General features: G+C 34.1%; 1 protein-coding gene across 2 annotated transcripts in view; it reads right to left on the bottom strand.

Annotated features, from left to right (window-relative positions):
* LOC131047484 (starch synthase 3, chloroplastic/amyloplastic) overlaps positions 1–27,900 on the bottom strand; it is a 302,898-nt gene that overhangs the window by 249,422 nt on the left and 25,576 nt on the right. For both annotated transcript variants that reach the window (XM_057981392.2, XM_057981391.2), the window contains exons 4-6: positions 26,319–26,533; positions 25,803–26,073; positions 15,832–16,013 (exon numbers count right to left, since the gene is read on the bottom strand). In XM_057981392.2, coding sequence (XP_057837375.2) covers positions 15,832–16,013; positions 25,803–26,073; positions 26,319–26,533 — 668 coding nt within the window. The remainder of the gene's footprint in view (positions 1–15,831; positions 16,014–25,802; positions 26,074–26,318; positions 26,534–27,900) is intronic.

Here is a 27,900-nt window from a genome sequence, read left to right as displayed (position 1 = left end):
AATGTTATCGGGCTTCATATGTATTAAGATACATATTAAGCATATCCCATGCATACCACCAAGATTACAGGGTATTACTGCCTGCAACTCAATAACAATTCCGTTATGGCTTGATTAATGGTTTGTTCGATGTTCCCCTGATCCGAACCATCTTCTTCACCCCTTGTCCCCCCCGTTGCAATGTTGGAGACTTCTTTTATACTTCCAACTCTCAAGAGTCACACTTCTTTGAAAAGTCCTCTCTTCTTATTATAAAGGCACTTCTTCATAACCACTCGATAACTCTTCTATTGGAATTGTTATCTAATTAGTCATTTGTCTAGTCACTAAAAAATAGACCTTAGCAATGATTAATGGTATTAATGTTACGTTTCTTAGCTTATTATCACCACAACTCGTGCCTTTTTATTTTAAATATATAAATTAAGAATATGTAAATCATGTTTATAATTTATAATATATATAAATTACGTTTATAATATAATATTTATTTATTTTCATTTGAATATTTCAAAATATTATTATTAATAAATATTGAATAATAATATTTAATAAATATGTAAATTTCAAATAATTATCTGTTAGGTAATTATATTAATTAATAATAATTGTTTCATTTACGCTATATATAACGATCAAGGAGGGGACATGACAGTCCGCCCTTCCCGAGATTGCTTGTCCTCAAGCAAGTTGACAATTTTCTCAACTGAGCCATCCCCTAATTCAAACTCAAGTTGTACATATGTATATATATATAAAGACATGAGGCGTACATGAAGTATACACACAATTCATATAAGGTAGTGCAGTAGGAAACATGAATATTTGTAATACCACTTGTAATACACATGAATACATGCAAGGAATGAAGCATAATAGTATGTAAGCCATGAAGCATCTATGTAGGGTTTGAAGTAATATACATGAAGTCATGTAAATACATGCAAGGCTTGAAGTATACATAGAAGTCTTGAAGCATAGAAATAAGTAATGCATGTAGCAATATTTCACAAATACACGTAAGATCTGAAGTGTAAGCAAGTATATGAAACATATATAGAGTAAACACTCTATGTACAAACCCAATACATCGAGCATACACATGAATACATAAGACATGAGGGTGTAAATCCAAAGCATATAAGGCAAGAAGCATCTACACAAAACATGGAGTATACACATGAATATACACAAGGTGTGATGCATATGTGTAATATAAGTGAATATAAATAAGGCAGGCAACATACAAGTGAAATACATGTAACACATGGATCATATAGTGCATAAACATGAGTCTACTTGCATGCACACAAATTCTCTTAAAGTCATGAAGCATACATGTGAGTGTATGTGGTTATGAGAAAGGCACTTATGTAGAACAAGCATACACTAGATTGGATGTAAAACATACATGATACATACACTTAGAGAATGCACATGGGGTCGGCATTCTTAAAACACATCAATCTGGAAGCATCCAAGAAAGGCATATAAAATGCACATGGAATACACATTGAAAACATATCAATCATAATGCGAAGCATATTCAAGACATAAATCATACGTTAGGAAGGTGTGTGTGATATAGTCATGCTGAAGACACATCAGACACATAAATATCCACAAATTATGAAGTGTATATACATTTAAGAGAAACTTACATCAGGTACGTTAATACCCTTAAAGCATGAAGCAATTCACTTAAATACATATCAGACATGTAGCACAAATCCATAAGTATATACACAAAGTATGAAATAGCACACATGTAAACATGAAGTAATATAAATAAGGTATGGAGCATTCACATAAAAACAAAGTAATATACCAATACACTAAGGCACAGAGTATGCACATAAGACATGTAAGGCTTGAAGCAATACACAAACACAAAGCACATGTAAGAAAGGCAATCACGGAGTGGACATGCTGAAGATACATCAGTCATGAAGCAACACAAAGACACAAGGCATACATGCTGAAAAAACATATTAGACATGAGACAATCACTCAAATTCATGTAGTATATAAGCAAAGAGTACACAAAGCATACATTAGGAAGGGGCAAGATATAATCATACCGAAAACATGATACTCTCACAATCATTCATACAAGACATACATCTATATAATGGAGCAATTAGGCATATAGCAAACACACAGATATATGCAAGCCATGAATATACACTTGAGAGAGATATACACAAGGCACATGAATACACCTTAAGGCATGAAGTATACACTTTAAGGCAATAAGTACACACATAAAACATAAAGCATACATAGAGAAAATGCGTGACGGTGTGAGTATACTTAAAGCAAGAAGAATTCACATGAAAATTAGGAAAGCGTATGATGTGATTATGTCAAAAGCAAGACAACATTAAGCAATCCCATAAGCATTTATACCAAACATACATATACAATGGAGCAATTGGGTTGAAGACACTTCAGGCATATAATAAACACATAATCATAAATCAACACATTTCATATGCAAATATCATAATATAACTTGTGATGCCATTAAAACTATGCCTAAATTTAAACCAATCCGTCCCTTTTCCTAGAAGATCGTTTGGCTGTCTAGGGCACTTGAAACCAACTCTCAAATTAGCCCAGATTACTGAACTCAGTCCATTCACCCTTGGGGCATACAGCCCAGATTTCAGGAGGAGTCTTTCACCCTTGGGGCATCCTATCAGATGGTGTAATGTCCCAACTTCGCAAATCTAAGAAAACATGTAAACAATGAATTTTAATGATTGATTAATTCATCTAGGACGTAATTAGTCAAAAATTCATTTGAGTTCATTTGTTATCAATAAGTCAATTCCATATTTAATTCCTAGTGGGATCAAGAGGATAAGCTACCTTAGGATGCCCGTAGCGCTTATCAGGCCCAAGGGCGGTACACTCCCCCTTGGCCCTCCTGCCAGAAGCCCTTTGTCAACTGCAGTGGGTGGCCTACCTGACAGAGGCCTAGTTCCTACAATCCCTGTTGCCTAATTCCTCATTTATCTCACTGGGTTTGGATATGTAATTGCTTTATTTATTATCTTGGTAGTGATCATTCCTCTAGTCCTTAATTACATAATGTGGTTCATCCTTAAATAGTAGTTGTATATTATTTATTAATTTATTTAATATGTGTAGTGGTATTCATATGTTCATTATTTATATTAATATATATATTAACTATTCATTATATTCATTAATATATATATTAAATATTATTATTTATATCTATTTACACCTACATTCCATGACACCTCTTAATTGTCTGCACCCGCAGTCTGGTCTCCAATCTGTAGTTCCTGCGTTGTCTTCCTTGCCTTTCCTTCTCCTATCCTCAAGGAGAATCACACAAGATACCACAAGGTATTACAGACTATATCATATAATTTACTTAATTGTCATATAGACAGTTATTTATTAACTGTCATTATGACATTATTATATTATTTCCCATTAATAACATTATATTATGTTATCTGCATTTTGTAATAACATTATTATATTACACTACCTATTTATGTAATATTATATTATATTACAGTCTGATATTTTATTACCAGCATTATGCTATATTGACATCATTATATTATATTATATTACAGTATATTATATTATTACAGTATTAATAATATTGAATAGTGCCACATCATATTAGTATTACTTTATTCCTTAAGACCAGCGAACTTCTTGTATGTGTCTCCTTAATTTTTACGTGCTATTCTTTTTAAGTATTCTCCCGTGTGATGACTGTTATTAGTCAGGCTTATTTTCTTACTATTCCCTCCGTATTTTTTTTCCTTTCTCTCATCATGACTTCTATTATATATCTTGTCTTATGACGAGACATGCCTCTTTATCGAGCCTTTTGACTACCTATTAATCGTGCCTTTTTGTTGTTTAATATTTGCTATCTTTTTAGTAGTAATCGCTACCCCTTACTAATAGAGATCACTCTAATCTTAATGTTAATTCATTGCCCGTCTTAAAGATAATAGCTGTTGCATTATTTCCTTTAAACGTGTGCAACCTCCTCTAATTGAGAAGCCACGTAACCACATTCTTTAGATTTCTTTTAATAACTTAAAGTCACTGATTTGAGGGAATCATGTATCTTCCTTAATATAGAGCTAATAATGTATAATATTATTAATTTAAAATTGTTAATAAATAAATAAATAATAAATAAGTAATAAACATAATATGTAAATTATGTTTATAACATTACTAATTTAATAAACAAATAAATAATAAATAGTTCGTTGGTAATTATTATATTAATTAATAATAATTATTTCTTCATATCATATGTATATATAACGATTAAGGAGGGGACATGACAGATGGAATTACTCTGCCCCTCCCTAGTAGCCCCCATCTCCCTTGGGGATGTGGAGAAATACGGAACTGATTATAGTTTTAGGACAATTTAAAGATATTTTGGTTATCAATTATTTATTTATCTCGTTATTTATTCATAAAATACTATTTATTGCAGTTGGACTTGCTGCTGGAGCGTACCTCAAATAGCCTTGCATGGCAATTCATTGCCCAACTGTTTACTCATTTCGTTTCCTTTTCTAAGCATTAACTAACTACCTGCAAGATGGCAGGATCATAGCTCTGATACCATTTGTAATGTCCCCTACTAAGTTTAGTCATGTTTTGACCCTAATTCATCCATATCAACATACTTATGACTTAAACAAAATTGATTAGGAGACCAAACTATCTTAAACATTGCATTTCCTAAGATATTGACAGTCCAACAGAGAAACATAACCTTCTATTTGATATTGAACTCAATCTGATTTATAATATTTTATTTACTCATTCATTCAAATTTCTAATTTCTATATATATATGTATGTATTAATTATTTATTTTCAGTTAGTATATATATATATATATAGAGAGAGAGAGAAGCTCTTATAAATAATTGCAGCCATTATATTATTCCCTATAATTATATTATTATTTACTTTGAACAGTATTATTGTATACATTTTACTGCCGATCTGTTTATATAAAATATTGTAATAATTGTAATTTTATTATTATTATTATTGTTAACTAAATTTATATCACTATAAATTCTACATAAGAATGTTATCGGGCTTCATATGTATTAAGATACATATTAAGCATATCCCATGCATACCACCAAGATTACAGGGTATTACTGCCTGTAACTCAATAACAATTCCGTTATGGCTTGATTAATGGTTTGTTCGATGTTCCCCTGATCCGAACCATCTTCTTCACCCCTCGTCCCCCCGTTGCAATGTTGGAGACTTCTTTTATACTTCCAACTCTCAAGAGTCACACTTCTTTGAAAAGTCCTCTCTTCTTATTATAAAGGCACTTCTTCATAACCACTCGATAACTCTTCTATTGGAATTGTTATCTAATTAGTCATTTGTCTAGTCACTAAAATGAATAGACCTTAGCAATGATTAATGGTATTAATGTTACGTTTCTTAGCTTATTATCACCACAACTCGTGCCTCTTTATTTTAAATATATAAATTAAGAATATGTAAATCATGTTTATAATTTATAATATATATAAATTACGTTTATAATATAATATTGATTTATTTTCATTTGAATATTTCAAAATATTATTATTAATAAATATTGAATAATAATATTTAATAAATATGTAAATTTCAAATAATTATTTGTTAGGTAATTATATTAATTAATAATAATAATTGTTTCATTTACGCTATATATAACGATCAAGGAGGGGACATGACAGTTTGACATGAAGCAATATATCAAAGATGATCCTAGGAATGCAAGTGTTGAATGAAGATTTTGAGTCGTCCTTGAAAAAGTTAAATCCTGTACCAATGAAAGAAACAAGCAATAATAAAAAAAGTATCATACAAAATACCTGACTTTGCATTAAAATTGACAGCACAATATAGAATCAATAGAAGAAGGATCTCTAGTATGTCAGCTATTGTCGAGATGAATGGAAAACCAACCAAAAGTAGAAAGATGGAGGTAAAGAGTAAAAATATCGCCAAGTATTAATTTTCCACTTTCGAAACTCATCCACAAAATAAGAGCCCATTGCACTTGAAGACAGATATTTTCTCTTTAGGTAAACTGAAAGTGTGATAGGTGCCATGCAAAGTGTAGAAGATATACCAGTATTTGCTTTACCAACCCTAGAAAGTTCAACTTCTAGTGGTTAAGCAATAAAAGTGGTAGAAATCCAAGGAATGTAGATCACACACACTAATCTAGAAATAGCTATGATGGCCATAATATCAACAACCTTGACAGCAAGAGGAGGAATGGATACAAAGGATGAGTTAGTGACATAAAGATCGCACAACTTACAAACACATAGATATCAAGACTAATGGCACATGAAGTAAGGCACAATAAGCAAAGATTTGTTGTCAACAACAAAATTATGGCAGCATTAATGAATAAATGGGTGGAGCATTATGAACCCATGAAGAAGGAGATTGTGAAAATAGACTCACACCTAATTGAGGAAATTGCAAAACATAGACTTGAGACAATAGCAAATAATAGTTGTCACGAGTGAGGAGATCGACGAAGCAAGTTGACGAATTGCCTAGTAAAGGGTTCAAGAACTTTACAAGTATCAAAAAAGGAATAAACAAGGTAAGGATACAAGCATTTAATTGAAAAGAATGTTCAAATAGTGGATAAAATTAGGGGAGCGCTTATGCTAAAACTTGTCAATGTAGATGGAAAAGTTGTTGAAAAATATGACAAACTCACAATTAGGTGAAGAAAGAGAGACGAGAATTAAAAAATCTTGGAGAGAAGCTTAGAAAAGCTGAGAAAATAAACAACGTGAAGAAAGCACTTGCAATGAAGATATTATCGCAGAATTATTCTAAGGATAATGTAGGGACCAAAAGAAGTGATTTGAGGGTTGATAATGAACTATGCACACACACCTGGCCTATGGATGGAAAGAAAGTAGGAGCACAAAAAATTGCTAATGACAAGAGTGATGACTTTGAAATATGATGAAGCAAAGTCCTTTATTGAGATAACAACATCAGTTGTTCGTCTTTCAAGAGGTATTGCAGCGATAGAGAGCCATAGATGATAGAATCGAATCTTATATAAGCTAAGGGTAGGATATAGTGTGTCCATATCTCTTGTGAAATGTTTACGATGTGTATGACTTGTTACACCAAAGGCATATTACACTCACATAATGGATGCAAAAACATCCATCAATAAAAACTATAACCATTTAATTTTATGTGTTTGTAACACTTAATGCATGAAAAGCAAAAAAAATATTTTATTTATTTTCTCCTCTCAACTATTACTCACTCTGAGTTAACTAAAATCAATTCTATCTATCTCCATCATGCAATTAGTTAACTTTGTAATTATCTCAATCTAATATTATTATAATAATAATATAATGATATGATAATATAAAAATAATAATGTAATCTCAATAGATTTTTTGCTTTAGTCAAGAGTTTAATAGAAATATAAAAATATAATAATATCTTAATAATAATTTAATATTAATTAAAATATCACAGTGTGATGATAATTTAATATTAATTACAATATAATAATTTTCTAAGTGGAATAATAAATAAATATGATATCTTTCGGCGTACTTTACCTATATTCCTCTAAAGATAGAAATGCTAGTAGATAACTAGTCTTCACTTAAATAGGCAAACAAAGCCTAGTTGTTGGCAAAGTTAAGTTGGAAATTAGTAATACAAGACAACATGATGGAGTCTATGTTAACGCATGATAGCTTCGGTAAGATAAATGATTGAATGAGAGATAAAATGAAGTCTCTCATTCAATCATTTATCATATCTAAAACTATGATAAAACCTTCAAGCAATTAATTCCTCTTTAATAGCCATTCTACATTTGCATATAAACAACCTATTGATAATCATACTATGTATTTTGGTTATGTTCATCGATCTAATAAATCTTGTATTTAGATGTATATCGATTAACATAAATAATGATAAATAAATGATTAATGAAAACACCGATTAATATATATCGGGCTGCATATAATATATCGGGTTGCATATAATATATCGGGTGGCAATATAACGAAGATCACCGATAGTTATCGGTGTGTTAGTCTACACCGATAGTTATTGGTTGTTAAGGCTAACACACCGATAACTATCGGATGTTAGCATTAAGCCAACACCGATAGACATCGGTTGTAATACTACTCCCAAACGATTGGCATTAACGTTGAACATGCATTTGTTTAGTATAAACAAAGAAGCATGATCAAGTAATGTCTTGATCGGTCATGACCGATTAAGGCATTGCTTGACCGTGCCCCATTTGTTACATACTTATATTGAGTGGCATTCGTGAGATAGGACATAGAAAATATTAAATGTTCCTCTCACCTGCCACAAACAAGAAGATAGTCAGATATATGCATTAAGGCAATATTAAAATTAGTTAATAGAATATAACTTGCATATTGAATGTAAATTGAACATCAATTACATGGTATCAGAGCTATAGTTAAATCAAACCTGAGGCTGTTCAATTTTACGTAAAATTCAAATCAAGTATATATTCAACATCACAATCCTATCAATGGCCAACGCTATCAGATTTGAAGACAGACTTGCAGGAGGTGACGACTTCTCCGCATGGAAATTCAGAATTCAAATGATTCTAAAAGATAACAAAGTTGAATCATTTGTAAAGAATGAAACCAAAGAACCTGAGACTGAACCTGATCAAGCAATTTGGAGAGAAGGAAATGATAAGGCTATAAAAATAATAGTTGATGGGGTAAGGAACAATATTATGCTCATTATAAAGAAACACGAAACATCCTTCAACATGTTCAAAGCACTAGAACACACTTTTGAGATATCCAATGCCAGTAGAACCTTGGCTCTAAAAAGAGAGATAAATCATATAACCATGATAAAAGGAGAATCAGTCAATGCCTACTTCATGCGGATATCTACCTTAAGGGATGAACTAACAACCATTGGATATGAGATTCAAAGCAAAGAATTAACCCTCATTGCTTTAGATGGGTTGCCTAGTATCTGGGAAACGTTCGTCCAAGGCATCAGTGCAAGGGATAACTTTCCAAAATTCAATAGGCTAAAGGCTGACTGTCTCCAAGAGGAATCAAGGCAAAATAAGAAAGGAATCAAACAAAAGAATATAGATGAAGATCTTCAAGTTCTAACTACGAGCTCAGACAGAAAGGGCAAGAAGAAGCTATTCAGGAAGAGAAAAGGTCGTCACAGCAAGAACTCTTTCAAGAAGGACCTCTCTCAAATTCAGTGTTACAGATGTGACAAATTTGGGCACTATGTTGCCAAATGTCCAGAAAGAGCTAAACAAGCCACATTTGCCAAAACAAGAAGAGGACTCCAAGAAGTATGTACTCTATTCAACACTCACAAATCAAGCATCAAACAAAGTGAACTCCTGGGTGATCGACAGTGCCTCATCCAGACACATCACAAGATTCAGAGAAGTACTAGACTACATGAAAGAGGAGAATGATGAAGAGGTAACCATCAAAGATGACTCCACACACCCTGTCAAAGGAGTTGGAAACTGCACCATCAAACTAAAGTCAAGTGTATCATTACAACTTAGAGGAGTGCTAAATGTTCCAGGCATTAAGAGGAATCTTGTCTCAATATCAGCACTGGAGGACAATGGATACAAAGTGACCTTCATGGACAACAAAGTGTTGGCTTGGCCAAAGAACTCATCTATCAAGGAAGCTAATACAATTGGTCAAAGACAAGGCTACTTATATGAGCTATGCACAAAGCCCAACTTAGCCCTAATTCATGAAACTACAGATGCCAATGAAATATGGCATAGAAGACTAGGCCACCTAAATTTTAGAGCTTTATCATCAATGGGAGACCTTGTCACAAGTCTACCTAAGCTAAAGCAATATCATTCAGGGACATGCACAGGATGTGCCCTAGGTAAAAATACTAAGGGTTCTTTTCAAAGTAGCACTAGGAAAACAAGTAAAATTTTAGAGTTAGTTCATTTTGATGTATGTGGACCTATGTCTGTATATTCATTGGGGGGATTTCTGTATTATGTAATATTTGTTGATGACTACTCTAGGAAAACCTAGATCTACTTTCTGAAATGTAAAGAATCAGAAGAGATCCTTAATAGGTTTAAAGAATTCAAATCACTAACAGAGAACTACTCAGGAAACAAAATTAAAACCCTAAGAACTGATAATGGGGGGGAATACACATCAGAATTATTTAAAGAGTTTTGTAAAAATTCAGGGATTAAGAGGGAGTTAACAATACCTTACAACCCTCAACAAAATGGGATAGCAGAAAGGAAAAATAGGACAATCGTTGAAGCTGCCAAAGCTATGATTCTTGATCATAATTTAAATATCAATCTTTGGGCAGAAGCAAGTAGCACTGCAATATATATTCAAAACAGATGTCCTCACTCTCATCTTGAAGACAAGACTCCTGAGGAAGTCTTTACTAAATCAAAACTAGATATAAGCCACCTTAGGATTTTTGGATGCCCTGTCTATATTCATGTACCTAAGGAGAAAAGATTAAAATTAGAGCCCTCTGGAAAAAGGGGAATCTTTGTAGGATACAGTGAAACCTCCAAAGCCTACAGGATATATATACCTGGTCAAAAGAATATTGAACTAAGTAGGGATGTGATATTTGAAGAAAACCTAGCCTTCAAAAGAGCCCAAAGCTCTCTAGATCCTGAAGTCTATATTCCCAACCCTAGCTTAGATAGAGATCCTACTCCTGAGCTTCAGAGGGAGAATCCTGAGGAAACTATGAGTGAAACTCTAAGTCCACCTAGATAAAACCTCAAGAAAAGACCACTATGGGCCACTAAAACTGTAGAAGAAGCTCAAAAGTTTGCTGCTCGCTTAGGAACCTTCAGAGAAAGCAAAAGGCCTAATAAATTCACTAGCTATGTTGCCCTTATGAATGACCTTTCTAACGCTGAACCAAACAATGTATCAGATGCACTTGAACATCAAGTATGGAAGGATGCCATGTCTGAAGAGTATCAATCCATTATGAAAAATGATGTTTGGGAGATTGTTCCTAGGCCAACCAAGAAATTTGTAGTTTCATCTAAATGGTTATTCAAAATCAAACATGCTGCAGACGGTAGTATTGAGAAACACAAGGCCAGATTTGTAGCCAGAGGCTTCTCACAAAGGGACGGAATAGACTATGAAGAAACCTTTGCACCTGTTGCCAGGTATACATCAGTAAGAGTTGTATTAGCCATTGCAGCAGCAAAAGGATGGAAGGTACACCAAATGGATGTTAAAACAACATTTCTAAATGGTGAGATCTCAGAAGAAGTCTACCTAGAGCAACCTGAAGGGTTCGACATTTATGATGCAGAGTCTCATGTGTGCAGACTCAAGAAAGCTCTCTATGGGCTTAAACAGGCTCCCAAGGCCTGGTATGAAAGAATTGACACCTATCTCTCAGGACTAGGCTTCTCTAAAAATGATGCAGATCCTAATTTCTACTACAAAAGAAATAAAGGTGATATGCTAATGTTGATTTTATATGTTGATGACTTATTAATCACAGGAAATGATCATCTTATAGATCAATGCAAGAATGATCTATCCAAAGAATTTGATATGAAGGACTTGGGACTCCTTCAATACTTCCTAGGATTGGAAGTACGGCAAAATTCTAACAACATTATACTAAACCAAGGAAAGTACACCTTGGATATTTTGAAGAGATTCAAAATGCTAAATTGTAGACCCATGACCTCTCCTATGCAAACCAACTTACATAAACTTAAAGAAGCAGCAGCAGAGTCACAACCCACTGATCCTACTCAATACAGACAAATGATTGGGTCCCTGATGTACCTGGTAAATACAAGACCAGATATCTGTTATGCAGTTAATGCTCTAAGTTAGTTTATGTGTGAACCGAAGGAGATACACCTAGTTGCAGTGAAACACATTATGAGGTACCTACAAGGTACTCTAAACCTTGGTTTCAAATACGAGAAGGTTGATATAGACCTACATGGATTTACAGACTCAGATTGGGCTGGAAGTGTGACAGACAGGAAAAGCACTTCAAGGTGTTGCTTCAGTCTAGGTTCAGCTATGATATCTTGGATCAGCAGGAAGCAGTCTTCTGTAGCTCAAAGTTCCACCGAGGCAGAATACATTGCAGCTTCTATGGCTGCCCGAGAGGCAGTATGGCTTAGGAAGTTGCTTTTGGGGTTGTTTGGAGAACCTATGAAACCCACTGTTATACACTGTGACAACCAAAGCTGCATAAAACTTTCAGTAAACCCAGTATTTCATGACAGATCCAAGCATATTGAGATTCCATACCACTATGTGCGAGATATGGTAGAAAGGAATGCAATCCAACTGGAATATGTTTGCACAGGAGATCAAACTGCAAATATCCTGACCAAACCCCTTTCCAGAGTAAAGGTTGATCACTTCTGAAAAGGCTTAGGTATGATAGAAAGGTAATTTGCTTTGTAATCTATCTTTGCATACCTATAAGATGTTTAATGTGTAAACCTCTTCGTCATGTTAGGACAATTTTTGGATTCTATCCCCTGGGTTCACATCTAAGAGGTGACGATCTCTCAAGATAGTGAACACTTGTATGGGGACATTATAAGGTGACGATCTTGTAATGTCCAAACCAGTTATCATGTTGGATCTTTGGTGTGTCATGGATGTGCCATGATTGTGTTGTGATAAAACATTTGTATAAAGTGTTAGTGCACATAATCACAACTTGGATAAGGTGAGAAATTAATCTTTCTCATATGATTATCCTTAAGTATTGCGTGTGTAGGCAATACTGATATCACATGCTTAGGTGATATCCTGTAAATCACAAGATTGATGTGATGAACTTTAGTATCACGTGTTTAGGTGATACTTCATACCATGTGATTAGGTGGTATGATTTCCCATGAATGTCTAAAATGACTACTATCAATTGAATTGTGATGCTTGAATATATTGTCTACATTCATCTTACCTAGCTAAGAGGGAGTGTTAACGCATGATAGCTTCGGTAAGATAAATGATTGAATGAGAGATAAAATGAAGTCTCTCATTCAATCATTTATCATATCGAAAACTATGATAAAACCTTCAAGCAATTAATTCCTCTTTGATAGCCATTCTACATTTGCATATAAACAACCTATTGATAATCATACTACCTTCAAGCAATTAATTCCTCTTTGATAGCCATTCTACATTTGCATATAAACAACCTATTGATAATCATACTATGTATTTTGGTTATGTTCATCGATCTAATAAATCTTGTATTTAGATGTATATCGATTAACATAAATAATGATAAATAAATGATTAATGAAAACACCGATTAATATATATCGGGCTGCATATAATATATAGGGTTGCATATAATATATCAGGTTGCATATGATATATCGGGTGGCAATATAACGAAGATCACCGATAGTTATCGGTGTGTTAGTCTACACCGATAGTTATCGGTGTGTTAAGGCTAACACACCGATAACTATCGGCTATTAGCATTAAGCCAACACCGATAGACATCGGTTGTAATACTACTCCCACACCGATTGGCATTAACGTTGAACATGCATTTGTTTAGTATAAACAAAGAAGCACGATCAAGTAATGTCTTGATCGGTCATGACCGATTAAGGCATTGCTTGACCATGCCCCATTTGTTACATACTTATATTGAGTGGCATTCGTGAGACAGGACATAGAAAATATTAAATGCTCCTCTCACCTGCCACAAACAAGAAGATAGTCAAATATATGCATTAAGGCAATATTAAAATTAGTTAATAGAATATAACTTGCATATTGAATGTAAATTGAACATCATTTACAGTCTAGACCAAGGGATCCAATGAAGGACTACACAATATAGTAGCCCATACATACCATGCACAACAGAAGCAATTAATTGCAAACCAACAAACTAATTAACTTCCTCTAGCTGATTGCAACTTGCAACCAAATACATTAAGCTATATTGAGCTACAACTTCTTGTCACCTCTCTCTCTCACTCTCAATGTGAGGCTTCAACACATCCATCACCCTCTCAATAAGATCTTCACCCTCAAGGGGTCTTCACTCCTATAATTCTGCTAAGAAAAGTTTTATTTCTCTTCTCTTGAACCAAGCATCCCTTCTTCTTTCATGAACGAAGTTATTCTTCTTTGTCCTCTCTAGCTTACCCCTAAGACCTTATACCAAATAATTTAAATAACGTATAGCAATGGCAGCCCAGCCAAGAAACAGTTATAGAATCCTACTACCAGCCAATAAGAGGAATAACATTCAGCTAAAACATCATTCTCAAAATGAATGCACAACCAAGACAAGTGCATTGAAAACCCACACAGCCAAATAAGAAATGGCTAGCAACATTAATAGCCACACAAACCCCAAATAATCAATAGCTCAAAAACGAGGTCAAACAGCCAAAGAAATTGCTAGCACGAATGAGAGAAGATGGCCAAACAAATTGATGCCCATGTGAGCAAGAAAAACTATAATCCTTTGCTTGCCAGAATAGCACGTGGCCAAAGAGAGTGTTACTGCCCTTCAGAAATTAAAGAGCAACCAGACAAAAGATAAAATGTCACCTTTCTGTCAGAGAATGACCAAATGTACATTGTAGAACAGCCACCAAGAAATCGATCCATGTAGGCACAAGATGAATCACCTTCAATCTAAAGGAAATATACAAGGTTGCAGCTAGGAGTTTGCCAATCAACATGACTTCAAAAATCTATTTCTAAGAGGAAAGAAAACTATCTGCCATGAATCATATGGAAATAATCTCTGAATGCTGAGCACATTGCTAAAGGCAATAGCAATCGTTGTGACAGCTCAACCAATGGCTTCAAATTTTGAAAATGATAAAAGCCTCCTTTAAATTAGAAAGCTACAGCTGGCAGCTTATGAGATAACTCACAATATATCCATTTATAAGCAATTATATCACAAAAAACAGTAACAATCAATTTATCTTATCAGCACAACATATGAATTTACATTAATATCCATACCATCCTTATCTTTCCTATCACATCTGACCACTAAGGCACAAACATTTAAAGCACACAGTCCTCTGCGAGCAATTTCTGAAGCAATTCAAACAATACCACCATGTACCAGCTCAGTTTGATCCTTCAGCTACCCATGAGAGTCCTCTTGCAACTTATTAATATTTTGTAGCACAGCTATAAGTTTGAAACAAATATATAAACATGCAAGATTTCTGTAGATCTTCCCACGAAGCAAGTTGAAAAAGGCTGCAAACAGAAAACACACTGAAAATGAAAGCAGGAAACTGATAAGAAAAACTTGCAAAGGATTTTGTTTTTGATGATGTTGGATTGTTTGTGGACCTGGATGCTCCTTCCTCACTACAATAGTATGAGAACCAACACATTGTAAATAGTTGAAAAAATAATGGATTGAAAAAATTCTTGGAAATATATCATCAAGGAGCAATATTATAACAGTGAGAACCTAGCAAACCTGTTAAACATAAATAATAAAATTTATGCCAATCATGGATAGAAACAAAAAAGAGAACCTCTACTCATCTAACACTATGTCGTAATATAATATCAAACAAGAAAGAGAAAAGAAAATATTTAAAACAGAACAATCATTGACACAGAAAACATTCCTGGACATTGCATTTTAATTTTGTTTGATTTCTCATTTAACTTTTCACAACTGACATACAGTTCAAAATAACCTTTGCAATAGGTGCCATCTCCACCGCTACATGCACAATGTGCATTGGTGACTCCCTCAGAACTCCTCCAACAACAGGAACATGATAGTCCATCCCATTTCTGTTGTCATACAATCCCCCATGCTCGTCACCTCTTTCAGAAAATACAACATCCATCATGTATGCATCTAGGGGAACCTTAACTGCAAAAGAAAAATAATTTTATCAATTTTCCTAAGCAAGCAAACCAAAATCATATTAAAACAATGTGTTAATTAATGTCAAACAATTATCAACTCCCAAAATCAAATTACTGTTCCATCTCAGTCCTGTCGAAATATTTCTCAACCTTCGAGCCATATAATTATATATTTCAAGTTTGAATAAAGTCATCTGTAATTTGTGGTAGTCAAAATTTAATTGCATTCTATGAAGCTTTCCATCTACAGCATCACTTAATGTACAATGGAACTCACCTCAAAAATATATTCTGATACAAATACTCAGAAATCATGGTATCAATTTTTTGTAAAGATTAATTCACAAACATGATAATACCCATCAAAGAATCCAATGTACTAAGTGCAGCAATAAAATTGACATGTAAATAACAAAATGAAAGATCTACTGACCTATCAAAAAGCATATTGGGTTATACTATTTCCTCTGTATTTTTCAAACACAATAATGTCTTATTTTCAAAAGAATCTCCGCAACAGCCAGCTCAAAAAGAGCCATACTCAAAGTGTGATTCTAATTTTAAATTATTGGAAGACCTACCTTTAATAATAAACAGGTTTCACAATGTGGGAGGTTACAGCAAGTTTAAGATAAATACTGTACCCTAATTTTCATGTGTTTATTCATATGCATGCACAAGGAGCAGTACATGAAAATTGCACAAATAAAGGTGGTGTTTGCTGACTCTTAAAAATGACTATCCAGAATGTACCTGCACTTGGTTCACAGGGATGTGATGGTGTGCACTCAGAATGTTGTGGGCATGGTGTGGATGCATCTCCAATTTAGGTTTCCCATAATGTCAACATCTAGCTCATCAGCCCACACATCAAGTGTAAAATTGGGAAGATCAACATTGCAAAAGAAAAAATAAAAAGTCAAGGAAGGACAAGTAACTATCACTCTTTTCCCTCAAAGGCAAATGGTTAATCTAATACAGTGGGGTACTGATTTTCACACTCAATCCTCCAACTACTGGAGCAGCAAAGCGACTTTTGGTGACTTCAATAACAGATTTCATTTCTGAAATGTTGAACCTTTTCGATGCATGCAACAATGTCTATCATGTGTGTGGTTGTGTATGTATGCTCTCTCTCTCTCTCTCTCTCTCTCTCTCTCTCTCTCTCTGCATAACACACAGAGACACCCCTACACATGAACACAACATGCATAAGTGAATTTTGTGGGTTCAGACTAGATGCTTTCAACTTGCACTGCTGCATATCCCAGCACCCTAACACGTTGCCAAAGATGGATTGCAAAATAAGATTGTATTTATATCAATCTCCCTTTCGTAGAAACTTTTATCAAACAGAATTAATATGATCAGTAGAATCACACAGGTATACTACTTGCAAACTGGACAAGATTTTGCATATAATAAATTGTCATATGGAAAAGTATTAGACTGAAAATGTGAGTTTGAGTAGGTAGTATAGTATGGTTATGATGCCCTATCAGTATTATTGGCTCAAACATGATCAATAATATTGCTAGAGAAAATGTAGCATGCGAGTTGTGTAAATTGACCACACATTTTTTATTCTACTGCAGAGAAATGAAGTGTCATCAGATCAGCAGGCAGCAAGAGATACAAAATTCCTCAACTAAATGATCCTTCTAATCATGCAACACTAACTACCAAGAAGATTGTGCCATATCGCTATACATGTTCTGCATTCAGAATTCCCACTCCCTAACAAAGTCAGCTCAAATGATAAAATGATAAATCAGACCAAATCCTAAAAATTATGCACACACAAGATTGCTCAATGCTGTTTTGGGGTCCAGGGTCTAGTGTTCAAGGTTTAGAGTTCAGGGTTCAGGGTTCAATGTTCAAGGTCGAAGGGTCCAAGGTTCAGCATTCAGGTTCAACCCAAAACTATGTTGACGCAATTGCTTTCTACCCTTAATGCACTCAAAACTACTGCTATTCAAGGTGCCACCTATACATGCACTAAATCTTATGCAAATCTTCATCATTAGCTTTATCAAGGTTCCAAACACTTTTAGAACAAAACATTAAAGTCCATTGAAAAAACCAATGTTACAAGACTCGCCCAAACTCACCGAGATTCTACAAGTCTAGAGGCGGGCAAACCAAAATGGGTCTTGGGAACTAACAAATCAGGTAACCAACAAGTCTATCCAATCTTGCCAATCTTACCAAGTATTGCTACGAAGACTCAAAAGAATAAAACAAAACCAATAAAAAACATCAAATCTGATCACTTAATTCTACACTCTAAAAACATACTCATTCCATTTGCAAGCACAAGGAGAAGAAGAAAAAAAGCATTGGAGCAAAAATTACATTCCATTGAAGAAAAACAAACACACAAGTTGAGAAAGAATTATTGATTGATCATTGAATGCCATTTGGGAAAGTTTGTAGCAGCCCTCCATGCATCTAAAGGATCCTATTGAGCATTTCAGAGAGCCTATAGTTATTTGGAGCAGACCTCCATCAATCTTAAGTTTGAAAAGGTAATTTTCTCTTTTGAATTTTTTTTTTTTCCAATTTCATTTGTATTTTGTCCTTTTTTTAAAGATTCATAAAACAAACAAGAAAACCTAGCTATCATTTTTTATGAGCAAACCCTTATCATTTTTTGTAATTTTTTTCTATTTTATGGCTGAAAAGCTAAATGTTTTTATTTTTTTTCTAGTTTATTATCTTAATTTAACTAAATTGTAAATATTAATTTATTTATTTATATTTATTGCAAACCCCAATTAGAAGAGACCCTTGTTGAAAACATGCCATCCCTGGGACAAAATAGGAGGAGATAACTTGTGTACATCGCAAAACAAAAATGCTTGGAGGAGCATTAACTAATTGAAATATCACCTTGCACAAATACCATGATGAGATGTTGGAGTGTTGCCAAATGCACCTCTTGAAGTTGTACGTGGAGTACAAGGTCAATTAAAGACTTTTTAGAAACAAAAAGAGCTATAAAAAGGGCAAGAAACAAAGATGGCAGCCATTCTTGAAGACTCTTTTTCTTCAGTTCCTTCAATTCCTAGATCTTTGAGTGGTAGCGGTAGTACTAATGTTGGGCCTAGAGTTCGTGGATCTAAACTAGATTCATATATCATGCCATGCACTATTCCAAGTTCCCAACCATTTGAAAGCATGGGTTGGAAGGACAAACATGATGTGGCAAGGAGTACAATTGGAAACATTTGGTTTTATTGTGCCATTTCATTTCACGTTACCAAATAATTAATTATTGTTTTTGTTTATAAGTATATATAATTTGGTTTCTTTGTCTCATGAATTTTGAATTTAGGGGTTTGTAGTTGTACTTGTAGAATTTAAATTTTAAACTTTTATAATACTTAATTTGCTTATTTTTATTTCTTTAAAGTCTCTTATTGAGAAAATATGATAGATGACATTACTATTCATAGGGTGAGGTTCAAATCCCCTAATGATGAGGAGATAAAAGGCTTCATTTTGACCCAAAAGGCGGTTGATATGAATGGCATAATTAATGAACAGTGTGAAACATGAAAGAAGGGTTGCACCATCATGACCAATAGCTGGATAGATGGAAGAAATTGAACTTATTAAATTTCATTGTTTCTTCCTTAAGTGCTTGTACTTCCTTAAACCCATTGATTTAGTGATTTCAGACCTTTAATTATTACTTTGCTAAATAGCATTAGCATTTAAAATTTCATTGTTCCTTTCTCAAGTGGCATAGTTTTCCTGAAATCTATTAGTTCTTGAAGAATACAAAAATCGTGATTTGGTGGGGGTCTTGGCCAAGGCATGTGAGCAAAATGTTATAAAAAAAGTTACAAATAATGCAGCAAATTATGTTGTTCCAAATAGACTTCTCATGGATAAGCACCCATCCTTATTCTAGACTCCTAGTCTTGCTCATTGCCATGACCTCATATTAGAGGATCTTGGCAAAATCCTATAAATCAAATAATGTGTAGAGCATGATAAAAATATTTGCACATACATATACAGCCATACTTGGGTCATCAACCTAATGAGATTGGTTCATCCATGAATAACCCACTTTGTAACAAATTTTATCAATGCTACTTTTGAGCACATATTTATTAGTGAGGAGTGGGTCTACGTCATCATACGCTATGATCAATGCAAGGGTTGACATGGTTGATTGAATCTTTTGTGAGCATACTTTTGGCTTTTGACAAAGGAGATCATAGAGGTTGTTGATGTGGAGAAGCCTGCAATGGCCTGCATATATAAGGGTGTGAATAGGGCCAAGGAGAGCATCAGATCCATTTATGTTGGGGTGAGCATAAGTATCATCCTATATGGGACATCATTGATCAGCAATGGCACCTTCCTACTACATTCAACTTCTTATTTCCTAAATCTGCATTCCACTTTTGTCCAAACTTCAAGGCCAATGAGGAGGTTTTGTGTGGGTTCTACACACTCATAGAGTGGATAGTATTGAATTCTCAGCTTCGAGTGAAGATAACATTTGAGATTAAGATCTACAAACTTGCACAAAGGGGCCTCTTTGCACAAGACATATGCAAGACAACTAAAACGAAACTGCAACAAGGTAAGTCTATTAAAAGTGCAATTTAAGTTTAAATTTTTTTTAAAATCTCTTTTATTACATTAATGTTGAACTTAAAACTCAAGGTTCGACAATGAGATTGAGTTTCTTTTCTCATTTTAGATGCATAGTGGGAAAGGTGGGCACTAAGGTGTCCACTCTTCAAAGGATTGCAATTCATGTCTTGATCCAACCATGCAATGCTTCAAAATGCAAGTGTAATTAGGGTATGTTTTGGCACATTCACTCCAAGAAACGCAACAAGTTGCTGGTGCAAAAGTTGAATGATAATGTCTATATTCACTACAACCTTCACCTTTGTCATAGACAAATCTTAGGCAGACTTATCTCACATTAGGAGGTCAATCCATAATCAAATTGGATCGCCAAGGTTAAAGATCATGTCTTCAACAAGGAAGACCATGCATGGGTTTCCCAAGTGGATATGGATGCAAAGGTGGTAACCATGGCAAAGGAGGATAGAGAATGAACAAACTCCTTGGATGTTGGTGTCACTAGAACACAAGCAAATATCATGGCAACATCATCATCAAAGACCCATCTCAAACACTCACATAGGACTTGCCATACACATATGGATGTTGGGACGAGTGATGCAAGCCCCTCTGAGCCATAAACCTATACTTTTAATTTTGATATTTGTTTTGATGTCATGGATTTCATAATCCATGAGTTTTGTGTGTGTGTGTGTGTGTGTTGTTTCCTTCAACTAAATCCCACTTTTATACTCATGATCAATTTATACTGGTGTATGTGATCAAAGTATCTTCTGTTTGATTAGTTTATTGTATCTTTAAAGTTTACTTATTAAAAGGTGCATGATACAAGTTTTAAATCCTAAAAAATCCCCATATTTAATGGTTTTTTCAATTTGCAAAGTCTATGCTGAGTCTATGTTAAATACTATTAATATGGGGAAAAAAGTAGTATGGTAAATTGCTAACAATGTTGTTGCCTTCATCCTTAGAGGGGCAAAGCCCCCTAGCGACTCGAGAGATTCCTCTCATGGGATCTAGAGGCAACACCCCTTTAGGTTGTGGGGCAATGCCTCTCAATCCAAAATCAACATTACATACATTTAGCCTAGCTACTAAAAGATGAAGAGTCGAGTGGGCGCTCAACTATTTCACCCCCCATACATTTCTTTAGCCTCCCACTCTTTGCAACATGTTGTATCACAAGTAGTATATAATAGCTAGATCTCAAATCTCATAGTAGACAGGTACACAAACTAAAGATTTTATGTTCCTATTCTAATATTTTTCTAATTCTTCTTTCTGTATTCAATGTTTATCATCTTTGACTTATTGTTAATGTTGCTTCCACACAACACATCTAGATTTTCACAATTTATAGTTTTGTCCCCTATATATTGTTGATGGTGGCTTGTATAGTTACTACATACAATCAATAATTGACTCAACTAAAGACTAGGGTGTCTAAGCTAGAGAAAATAAAGTCTCAACATGGTCCCTTCAATGGAAAGCTCCAAGAGGCTATGCATATGCTCAAAAGATCTAGTGAATTGAAGATCATAGCAAAGCATCACCTTAAGCAACACAAAGAGAAATTGTACACACTTCAAACTACCTTGGAAAGGATGAGATCTAATTGGGTCAAGTAGGACCATCTATTCGGGTTTAGATGGGGTAGATGTCCTTCAAGATTGTCTTCTTCTCTAACTTCTTGATTTTCAAGTCTCCTTTTCTTCATTTTAATTATGAGTTGTGTTGGATGGGACTCCAACTTCTTTTTGTAGGGGATAAATGTAGATAGTTATATGTTATCATTAATAAATAGGTTGTACAATTTCATTATGTTGTTATCAACTACCATCTTAAGTAGTGTACATTACATTGTTGTTATGAAAAGTTACACAAACAATTGTGTCATAACTAACAATTCTTAGTCCTGCAAATAGTATTACCACTAAAGGGGTAAGAACATTAATTTTCTGACAAGTCTTCATTGTACTACCAAGCATTGTACTCAACGCTACCTATAGAATAAAAGTGTTATTCTTTATAAGCTTTGTATATTGTTTGTAAGTATGATTTGTCATTCCACTTATTCTTTTTTATTCCAACTAGTAGCATGGTAGCATAGATTTTTCAGAAAACAAATATATGTTTGAGCTGAAGGATTCTAATGCTAAATACAAGCAGCACCATGATCGACATCTAATGCAAAACACCTTTCAGGTTGGCATTAGAGTATGGCTTCATTTGCAAAAGAAAGACCCTCTAGATATTACCAAAGGAATTGTCCTCTTTCATATAGCTCATTCACTGTCACTAATAAAGTTGGAGATAATGCCCTCAAGTTGAATCTACCAACTTAAATTTTGTATCATTACCTCCCAGCCTTGTTGGACACACTACATGTTCGAAAAGAACTTCAGCTAGCAAGGATCCATCTTAGTTGTCGCACTGTAGCCAAAGAAGGATCATATTGTTGGCACTTGATTCAAATACAATAGAAGTCATAAGATTCCTCTCTACCAAATCAATAAAACAAGTCGGGGACCTTCTCAAGGAAGATAGTTTGAAAAAGCTTAAGTTGCAAACAACTTTTCACATCTTATACAACTTGTCACAATGTGGTCTATTGCTTCTCAAGGAGAGGTGATTAATTCAAGAAGCTCTAAAACTTTCAATGACTCACATTGAATGGTGTTACTTTGCACCGTAGTTTAAAAACTTATGATTCAACAATTACTCAATTGACCCAAACAATTTCAAAACCTACAACTTAGGAAATCTCAACAAAATTATCAAACATTAAAAAGTAAATTTCTTAAAATATTCTTTAAAAACATGTATATTACTAAACTTATGGAAATCATGCCCTCATCATCACCATTCATCAAGTTTGTCAATTGTCCTAGAAAAATGAAAGGAAAAATAAAAAATTGTGGCAATTTTTTAACTCAAAATGTTGGCTATGTATTTCTAAATGCAATTTTGGTAAGGATAGACGATTTTTGACAGTTTTTTCTGAAAATGACACTGCATTTTTTTTATAAACTCAGCACCAAGGTTTTGGCACGAGTACTCAAAAGCAATATTTTCTAGCAAGTACTCATTGGGTAAACAAATCTTTGCATAATATACCATTTTCACCTCTAGCTTCAATCACTCTCCTAGAAAATGTGGACATTTTGTTAACTCCAACTCTTTGTTAATGTCAAACAGCTCTAATAGTCCCAAACTTGTTTTGCACAGCTGCTATGAAACATTTTTGGAAAAAAAAAGGGTAGGAATCAACAAAAGGTGATTGTTTGCATTTAGTTTAACTGCTAAGACATCCTTTCATCTTCTGCAATAACTACCCCAAATTTTTTTGAAACAAATAAATTAAAGCTATGATGTAATGTCCTTATCACTTTTTAGTTTTTAATCACCCAATTCCCGAGATGTGCAAGGTGAGAGCATATAGTGTATAGGACCACACCTAATTATCTATGATGTAGTAATATGAAGTAATATCATCAACTAAGCATACTAAGTGGCATAGCCAGTCATGTCAACACTTCTTCAGTGGAATGTGCTTGATGTAAGAAACGAAAGAAAACACTTCTACACTTATCCAGAGAAGCGTGCAATTACAATAAGCACAAGCACTTCTCACTTATTCAACAGAGCGCAATTACAACAAACACAGCCACCTCTCGCTTATTTAACAGAATGTAGTTATACAAATCACAGCACTTCTCACTTATTCAGCGGAATGCAATTACACAAATCACAATCAATTCTCGCATATTCATTTAAGTGCAATTATAACAGGAACAGCTACTCAACTTATTCAATGGAGTGTACAATTACATTAAAGTGCAAGATGAAGCCACTAGCAGTACTACTATCCAAGGTACATTATGCTATGCTTGTTACCCTTGGGCTGTATTGTTGATCAAGTAATGAATTATAATTAGTCATTCTTCTTGAAAAGCTAAACTGCAGAAAAGACTTCTTGAGATTTATTGAAAAAAAAAATTATATCGATACACTGTAACATTTGGATCAATTTCAGTCCAGACAATGTTTTTCCTTGACTTGATGTTTCTGTTAACATGAAAATAAGATGAATGTGAATGTTAGTAATGTTCATTTTGAATTCATAGAGATCCAATGTAGTGTGATGCCTAGTATAAGTGCATTAGTTGTAGATCTTCTTGATCATCTTGTGACTTTAATAATATTTTACCAAATGGATTAGGTGTCTGTCTGCCAAGTACCAACCTAATCAAAGCTTTCATGACATGTTTTCTTTCCTACATAGTAAGAGTTTCAATGCAACTGAGCCATTAATCTACTTAAACAAATTATAATTTAATATTCAAGTAAATCTGCATCTCTCTTAGGGACCTCATATGACTAGGGTGATGTTAGAAATCTTTCTTTCTGCTGAATTAAGGTTCTGATCTGCAAATACAAGGTAAATTGGTGCACAGGCATGTTAGTGACAGTAAATTGGTAATCCTGACAGTGAGAAGGTCCAATTTACTTGCAGATTCTTCAGCTACTTGAGTTTATTTCCCCTTTATTGAACCTTAGGGACACCCCAGAAAGCCTCAAAAAATCTGAAGTGTGGCAAGGATTGTCAATAGCCTAGATCGCCCTGTTCTCCAAAATAATCAATGCAAATGTGATAAACCCAAGTCCTCCAGGTCATCCATTTTGAAAAATGCAGGGGCATGAAGCTGGGAACCAGCAGACATTTATTTCAAAATTAACCTAATTTATCTTATTGCTACAAAAGGAATTTGAAAACTACTCTTGTAGCCTAAATCTTTGTCAATATTTTCTATGATGACATTTTAATTTTGATCATGCATCAATCCTTAGAATACAATAATTTAAAATTCCTAAGTACAACAATTTGAGCAGTCCCCTGTAACAAGTTGTTCTTTCACACATTCTGAAAACAGCTTGAAGAAAAGACCTTGTACGTTAGTTAAAATCAGTTGCAACCCTCGCAGTGTCCTTAATGAATCCCAAATATAATGTTTCTGCTACTTGGCAGCATACACTGAATATGCATTCTCTGTTTAAACTTTACAGTAAATTCCATAATTATAATTCTAAAACTACAAAATTTTGTTTAATTCACATGAGCAGTGAGTCTCAACATCACTTCTAGAGGGCTCTCAAATCAGAAATATAAACCAACCATTTGCTTTCAGATGGGAGCTGTTGTCAACAGAGACCATTTTCTGGGGCTGAAGAGACCCTAGCCGATGTGTCCAGCGATTGAAAGAGCACCGAATCCATACTTCAGCTTTGCCATTCAAAACAGTATTTGATGGATTGTAGAAGACTACAGCAGATTTCCCAGCTTGAACTTCCATAGGTTCTGTGTAGAATATGTGCTTTTGAGACTCCAAAAACCGTTTTTTAGTTTTCTGCTTCATTTCAGCTTTTAAACGTTGCATTTTCTCAGCCTGCAGTTTAAACTCATTTTAGGTCAGAACGTAGATTTATAAAACAAAGGTCAAATGTGTGATCAATATGTTATCTTCAAATCAAATAAGAATGGCATTAGAGCTCCCAATGCCTTCATTACCATGTGAATATTGATATAAAACGGTAGATAATTTACAAGCATTACCTAAGTACATTTCCTGCATATGATTCATACATGCTATGTTATCAATTGAAGCATTATTTTATTACTTTCAGGATTAACCTTTCTACGAGCTGCATCCTCATTTTTTTGTCTCTCCTGCTGAAGCCTCAAAAAAACAAAGTTTTCTTCTTCGGCCCAAAAGAGTTCTTCTGGGATAGATTTTGGTACAACGGCATGAAAATCTTGATAATTATTATTGTCATACACCTTAGCATTCCCTGGAGGTCCGTCAGCAAAGACCCAATTAAGAATAAATGCTCGATTTGGGACCTCCACTGCATATTTCCAAATTAAACAGTTAGTTTTGCATAAAGAGTTCATTTTTGTTTTCACAGTAACTCTATTTACATAAAATTTTAGTCCTAGTTTTCCAAAAAATTAATAGATATTTACAAGAAACGTAAGGATCTTGTTTTAAAAAAGTTTAAAGGACACTTCAGATTGCATGTAATCAGATATTCAATCCTTGTTCAAAAGACTTCAATTTTTCCATTGCACAAACTTAAACTTTATGGATTTCTGATCATAGGAATTATTTGTTCCTGATAAAATAACGTAGGGGTTTCTCCAAAGATTTTAAGCCTTGTCTCTAACATTTCAAGCAAGTAGTAAATTTAAAGTCCTCTTATCTAAGTCAATTAACCGATATGCAGTTCTGCAAGTGTGGACGGGTAGACTTTAAATGTAGTTGGCCTACTTCTCTCACTGTGTATCATCATACTAAGGAATGGTACCACTTATGTGTGATTGTATCCTCCCTTAGCATGTAGAAATAGGAATTCTTGAGTATCATGCATACCAATAGCACGCATTACGTGCATTATGTCTTGAAAGTTGAAAAAAAAAAATTAAGTTGTCTCACATTTAATTTTTGGGCATTACATCCTGTCATTGGTATATGGCCCCTCTGTCACATGGAAACATAAATCATCAAGATACCCTATAGGATGGCAAGATCTTCTGCTTTGATGCAACTAAAATAATACTAACAATTATTTTAAGCCAATAAATTTAGGTTTTATTTATTTTTAATCCAATTTTAATAAACCCAAAAAAATTCCTTACTAAAAACCCAGATATTAAGCTTGGACAATAACTTTGGCTTTAACACATTTGCAAGAAATTAACGAAATCCCCATTCTCTCATGGGTTTATAATAATGTTAATTAACCCAAAACTTAACAAAATAAGGAGTAATCTTTATAGAACTTTTAGGCCAGCAACAAAATCTGAATATTATATTCAAATACATGACAATGATAACATGAAACAATGGCTGCAACCACAACAAACAAGGCAATCACAATGAGCACATCAACTGCAACTGCAACAAACAAAACTAAAAATGACACTACAAAAGCTTACAAGGGTCTGCCACTCATATTGACATGCTACAAATCAAGTTCGTAACCATGGATTCCTCTCTCAACCTCCAAGTGAAGTCTTCCTACCAAGTACAAAAGGGTTTCATCCTCGTGCCCAAGAAACCAAAAGGTTTTCATCCTCTACTCGTTACAAATCTAAGGGTTTTCGTCCTTAAATTTTTAAACTCTTTCAAAAACATGCTCTGAGCAGTATTCGTTCAAAATTCAATGTCGATAATAGAATGAATCTTCCTAGGAACACATCCAACCTTTGATAT

This window comes from Cryptomeria japonica, chromosome 4, assembly GCF_030272615.1.
Source record: "Cryptomeria japonica chromosome 4, Sugi_1.0, whole genome shotgun sequence".
NCBI lineage: Eukaryota > Viridiplantae > Streptophyta > Pinopsida > Cupressales > Cupressaceae > Cryptomeria > Cryptomeria japonica.
Note: the sequence above shows the minus strand (reverse complement) of the source record. Positions and strands in the feature narration are given on the sequence as shown.